At 41.2% G+C, this 6,665-nt stretch overlaps 2 protein-coding genes across 2 annotated transcripts in view; both read right to left on the bottom strand.

The window, feature by feature from the left end:
- Positions 1-1,076: 1,076 nt before the first annotated feature.
- On the bottom strand, positions 1,077-2,399 carry LOC106809251 (neuropeptide-like protein 31). The gene is made up of 3 exons (XM_014812258.1): positions 2,361-2,399; positions 2,050-2,115; positions 1,077-1,634 (listed from the first exon to the last, which is right to left on the bottom strand). The coding sequence occupies exons 1-3, from the start codon at positions 2,397-2,399 to the stop codon at positions 1,377-1,379; spliced, it is 363 nt and encodes a 120-aa protein (XP_014667744.1). The 3' UTR covers positions 1,077-1,376.
- A 1,119-nt stretch (positions 2,400-3,518) lies between these two features.
- The window catches only part of LOC106809252 (homocysteine S-methyltransferase-like), an 8,319-nt gene continuing 5,172 nt past the window's right edge, over positions 3,519-6,665 (bottom strand). The window contains exons 5-6 of the mRNA XM_014812259.1: positions 4,699-4,901; positions 3,519-4,512 (exon numbers count right to left, since the gene is read on the bottom strand). Coding sequence (XP_014667745.1) covers positions 4,350-4,512; positions 4,699-4,901 — 366 coding nt within the window. The 3' untranslated portion in view covers positions 3,519-4,349. The remainder of the gene's footprint in view (positions 4,513-4,698; positions 4,902-6,665) is intronic.

The raw sequence follows: 6,665 nt of genomic DNA, 5'->3' as shown, positions 1-6,665 counted from the left end.
GATCCGGATCCAATTAATTATTTAATTAATTAATTAATTAATTTTGTCACTTAATTAATTAATGAAAAATTTCACATTGAGAGAATTCAGCTGCCTTGACGGAGGTCTGTGCTCTCCGAGTGCTCTAGTTTATATATACAATGGCAACATCAAATCAGCAAGCTAAATCCACGCGGGGAAACTCAGTAGAGCTATGCCCCGTAGAGGCTGTCCATGCAGGCCTCTTCTTCACACATGTCCAAAATATTTATATTCTGCTACATAAAAATAGAGAGAATATAAAATTTTTAGTGGATGTTTAACTTACGGCCACGACAACAAGGAGAACTGCAACGTAGGATCCTTTCCTTGAGTTACAGTTTTCAAGATTCGAAAACTATCGTGGCACACATAAACCAGCTTTTAATCGCATACATGAGGCAGCGATTATCGGTTAATTGTCGTCCGATAGGCCTACGTCCGATAGGCCTACGTCCGATAGGCCTACGTCCGATAGGCCTACGTCCGATAAGCCTACGTCCGAACGACCGAGCGTTTGGCGAGTAAAAGCCGTTCGCGTGCTTTTCTATGAAAGACGAGAATCAGACCATGCTTTGCCTTCGCCAGGATCTACCGTGTTTATAAACAAGGAAAGTTACAACTGAGCTAGCTAGCTCTACTTCTGAGGCTAATCGCTGTAGAATGCGTTTGTCAATGACACATCCATGGGTGACAGTATCGTGACTCGGACCTATAACACAGCAAATCGAATCTCTATAAATGCTAATTTTATTTATTACATATTTCGGATTAGGAAATAAGCTATCGATTGCTGCCTGGGCAAAGGTACCCAGAAAATTATTGTACAGAATATATTGTCGCTGAGTCCGCCTTTTTACATGTTTTCAATTCATCAGCTAGTAGTTCTTATATGGTTATTTTACATAGTAAATTAATTGTTAAAACACAGTGAATTTGCTGCAATCTGTGCAAGCGGTACCCAAAGAGCTTATTCGCCCTGCAATCGTGAAATGTTGCCCCACCCCACCCAGTCACGCATTGAGCGCGCAAACCAATACAAAAAAAGAGCATGCAAGTGTCATTGAACAAAGATTTATGTTTAATTCATATATATATATATATATACACACGGAAAGTTTCCAATTTCTCGTAATATACGTGCCAATCTCAAGACCTTAGCGTATATAGACCGGCTCGGAATGATGGCGCAGTTTCAAGACTGCATCAGTGGAATTTTATATTTGTCATCTGAAGAGCATTGGCATGATTTAACATGTGGATGAATCTAGGCATTAAATTCGTGTTATCCGACGTGAAGGGGCAAAAAGGTTCGTCGATAAATCCTATAGCCAGGATATAGCAAAGCCAAGCTTGGTTTAGTGTCTGTATCCGTATCCTCCGGAGCCACGTCCGTATCCGCCATATCCTCCGTAGCCACGTCCGTATCCGCCATATCCTCCGTAGCCACGTCCGTATCCGCCATAGCCTCCGTATCCACGTCCGTATCCGCCGTATCCACCATAGCCTCCGTATCCGCCGTATCCTCCATATCCGCCGTATCCTCCGTAGCTACGGCCAAGACCTGAGCCGTATCCCCCGTAGCCACCATACGAGGCAGCAGCTAGGCCGAGCATCTGTACAATAACAGTACAGGCTTACGTGTTATGTATCACGCGTGTGCGGCGTTAGTTTTATTTACAACGTTTTTTAACGTGCACTTTTCAGCAATGAATACAGCGTTTGAACAAAAATAAATGCACACCAAAATATTTATATCAATTATATCAAGAGTTAATAATAACAAATGTCATTCTTAACCCCTGATTATATCAAAATCATTGCTAACTTTGTGTAGCATCTTCTATTCTTCTTAATGAAACTTTTTTATATATACAATGGCAACATCCAATCAGCAAGCGAAATCCGCGTGGGGAAACTCAGTAGAGCTATGCCCCGTAGAGGCTGTCCAGGCCTCTTCTTCACACATATATATATTATGCTACATAAAAATAGAGAGAATATAAAATTTTGAGTGGATGTTTAACTTACGGCCACGACAACAAGGAGAACTGCAACGTAGGTCTTCATTTTGGGTTTTTTGTTGGTTGGGTAGTTCTGAAAATACAAAAGGCGATAAGAGTATAGACACGGACTTCGAAGAGCTACGCCATGAAATAAAATGAAACGCTACAAATACATTCTAACACAATTGAAAAAGCATTCGGTAGCAAACTAATATTATGCATTTGTAAGCCTTCCACATGATACTAGATCGCATTGAACGTATGCATACACGCTGGTACTATATATTATATGCTACTATACATAGTACTACTAAGCGTTACAGACAAAACTCTTACCTGAAGCTGCAGGTGCTGGAAGATAAGTGATCCATGCATCTGACTATCTTCCTTTTAAAGCGCTTGCAACTTCCATGACCCTATTCCATACCCATCGCTACCAACAATTACCTTGTGTTCCTCCGCACACAAGTGCTATCAGTAATTATAGATGATATATAAGCCTGTTCATATAATTACACGCGCGACGGAGTAGTCGTGCGGATCAAATAGTCTTATCACTCCCCGCACAGTCAAGGGAACGACTATCCCATTAACAATACAATAACCTAGCAAATATAGTTTCTACGTTTTTCTAATTTTATCCCCTAATTTTCCTATTTTTTGTTCGCGGCCTTGATTATAAATAGCAACGTCATTATAGGTGTGGATCGTGTGGTTGACAATAACTGACACTAACTCATTTTGACTTGCCAGTTTTTGCTTTGTACAAAAGAACCCCTATCAAATTATTGGAAGTATGCTCCCGTCTATTTATATTTACTATGATCAAATCAATAAAACTTGATAAATATACCGCATTTTAAGTTATGTTTGGCACCGCCCAATATAAATACGTATGTCTGACGATAATATACACCATATATTGCGATATAACTTTTTACTTCGATTTTATATTAGACTGTATGCATAGAACAATTATATTATAATTTAATTATTAATTTGCGGTTTGATGCACAGCTCAACGCCTACCAATGTAGCTTTTATTGATATTGGTTGAGCGACGCGGAAAAGAAGCCTGGAGCTTCTCGTCAGAAAAATAAATATTTGTGACTGTCGTAAAACTAAAATGTCATAACGTTTGCACAACACTTCACTTAAAACTTTGACATTTCAGACTCTTGGCGTCATAATTATTTATGTTTCTAGCATGGCTCCCAGGTATTTACAACCTACAATTTTATTTTTTACATTACAAAGGCTTCTTTCACGTACGCTTTAGAATGTGCATTTTTACAGTATGTCGAAGCAAAAACTACCTCTTTCCTTATGTATGTACGCGTGGAGTGTTAATTTTTCCCAAAACTACCCTATTTACATGTTTTGTACCCGAAATTGGATACTATGTTTTATTGAGTGACCCCCGGGACAGCACTATGGATTTATCCGTTACTATCGAAAAATCGCGATAATACACCAATAGCTTTGAAATCCAAATAAATATCAAATCACTATATAATTTTTATTATCTTGTAATTAATTGTAGTTAAATGTCCAGGCCTTATTTTCTATGTATATATTTCAGAAATACAAAATCACCCGTATCTTTTATAAAACTACAGCAAACTACCAAATCTTATATTGAGCTATATAAGAGTTGAATACATAATTAAGAGTTTATGATAATGACTCTGAATATGCAGCACACCAGCTCCCTATGACAAATTTAAAACAACAATATAGTTGTACTCTGTGAAACAACACCACTGAGCATTCATTCAGTAATACATACTTTCGCTTCTGTAATTCAAATACAAAAAGCCACGCTGACCCACATAAGAACAGCCGCGAATTCAGTTAATAGGATCATTTAGCCAAATCAATGACATGTGTTGTTAGGTTGACCTTGGTGGCTGGAAACTACCAATCTGACAAAGTGTGGCTAAATTACTGACAATCGCAATGTAAGTAAAGAACACAGCTGGTCTAGCAATTTTTTACGGCGACTATGTTGTTTGCTTCATGCAAACAGAAACGACACATTACAGTCCTTGCTAACTGGTTTTGTTGATGGCATATACATTGCCTGGTTTTTTAAGAGCCAACTCAACATGTTACTGTAAATTGTAAAATCACTTCCATATTTAAAATAAAATTATATTGAACGAAATATTGGTTTCCAGCTAAACTGACAATCACTATTATACACACACTGGACAATCCATTGCAACATTAGCCGGTAATGGCATTCTTGCACTATATAATTAGCAATTCATTAGAACTCCTATCGTGATTGCTCCTCTCTCACTTTGCAGTTATCTTTATTGACTATGCAGTTTTTCTCTTGTCACGTAGTTTGTCTACTACTTGTCTGATAGCAGTTATGTCACATGGAGTTACTCTGCAGCAGCCACCGATCCAGCGTGCTCCTAGGTTTACCCAGTCCTCCACATAATGGTCGAGTGGGATGCACGACCCTCTCCCTGACCACCTGCCAAAAATAACCATAGCATTTTGCACGGAAGTAGAATCTCGAAAATTCTTTCTTAAGTGCTATAGGTAGAAATGTGCGATCTGTGCTAGAATGCTTTGAATTCTTTAATGCTATGTTTATTGTAATCAATAAATTATAAAGTTTGTCAATCATGGCAGGGGAACGATGAATATATAGACGTACCCTTTCTGTGCTTGCCAGTCTTCACCGCTGTTTGGATAAACGATGATCGGTTTACACGGAGGCAAGTCGCTAACACTGGTTAACAATAGTGAAATATATTTTGGCTGAGTGCAATTGATGCCCACTGCAGCGACCTGGTCATATTGCATGCAAATATTGAAGGCAGCAGCAAATGAATCCCCATGGCTAGTGTGGCAGCCATCCTATAAAGAAAGGCAAATGTGGAACTAATCTCTCGGCATACGGCACATGCAAAAGAATATGATCCACGTTTGAAACGGACCCACATGACGGGAACACGGAAAGAAGGGAAGAGATTAATGTGAAAATAGTATGAAATGTTGAGAATGAGCACTATAAACCAGTCTTAAATATTATTCATGACCTGGGGTCATCGCACGAAAACGAGGCTGAGCTAGGCAATTTTGTAAACAATGGCTGCTCAGGCAGGCACGCACAGAGGTGGTACACGCACGTACACGCACGTACACGCAGATACACGCACGTACACGCGGATACACGCACGTACACGTACACGCAGATACACGCACGTACACGCGGGTACACGCGGGTACACGCACGTACACGCACGTACACGCGGGTACACGCACGTACACGCGGATACACGCACGTACACGCGGGTACACGCACGTACACGCGGGTACACGCACGTACACGCGGGTACACGCACGTACACGCGGGTACAAGCACGTACACGTGGGTACACGCACGTGCACGCAGATACACGCACGCACACGCACGTACACGCGGGTACACGCACGTACACGCGGGTACACGCACGTACACGCGGGTACACGCACGTACACGCAGGTACACGCACGTACACGCAGATACACGCACGTACACGCAGATACACGCACGTACACCCGGGTACACGCACGTACACGCAGGTACACGCACGTACACGCAGATACACGCACGTACACGTGGGTACACGCAGATACACGCACGTACACGAGGGTACATGTGTAGTATAGACGCTTCGCCACTTCAAAAGCATGCCAATTTAGAAACAACCTTGTGACATACAAATTCCTCGATGTTCGGCGATCATAAAAACAGCAATTTCCGCAGGTATAGGGCCCTTAATGAACCTATACCGGGGGTAGAATTTTATGGCCGCCGTCGTGAATGGGACGCGCGACAATTAAGCTAGCGACACACTCGGGTCTCCCTTCTTCTACCACGTAGTTCATCTTTTCGCCGCCTCCTACGTTTTCCGATATCTGGTATCTGTGCCTTTCCTGAGCCTATTCTCCAGAACCTTACCCCGCCGAGTGATTTCGGAGCGATCTGCATACGAAGGTAATCTTTTACGTTATACTCGATACGCGCGCGGAGAGGCGACATACGAGTCGCCACTCTCTCGATAACCTCGTATGCGGATCGGGCGTGGCACGCGGCGAGTACAGCTACCATATTGCACGCGAGTAGATATTTTGTTAGTGTTTATAGTCTAATCTAATACACGCACGTAGAGTGAATCTCACAATTCTGTGTTTTTGTTATTCATCGACGCTACAAGTCAGCTACCCTTAAAGGAACAGTAGCCTCTAGGTTCTAGGGTTATTATCAGCTAATTTAGGTTATAATTGCGCTACATAAAAAGTTTCATGGTTCAATCACCATTAGAAATATTTTTTTTAAATGTTTTAAAGGAACAGTAGCCTCTAGGTTCTAGGGTTATTTTCAGCTAATTTAGGTTATAATTGCGCTACATAAAAAGTTTCATGGTTCAATCACCATTAGAAATATTTTTTTTAAATGTTTTAAAACTAACGACTACAGTTTGATTACAACGACGGTGGCGCCACTCAAAGCGCACGATCTGATAAGTTGCGCAAAACCACTTTCCAGCCAAGGGCTATGTGATGTATCCGCATTATGTAACAGCCTGTAATGTAACCTTATTTGTTATGCACGCATGCGCAGTGGAAAATATATTG

Source organism: Priapulus caudatus, unplaced genomic scaffold (genome assembly GCF_000485595.1).
Source record: "Priapulus caudatus unplaced genomic scaffold, Priapulus_caudatus-5.0.1 Scaffold340, whole genome shotgun sequence".
In the NCBI taxonomy this organism is placed as follows: Eukaryota; Metazoa; Priapulida; class Priapulimorpha; order Priapulimorphida; family Priapulidae; genus Priapulus; species Priapulus caudatus.
This window is presented reverse-complemented; position numbering and strand designations above follow the sequence as displayed.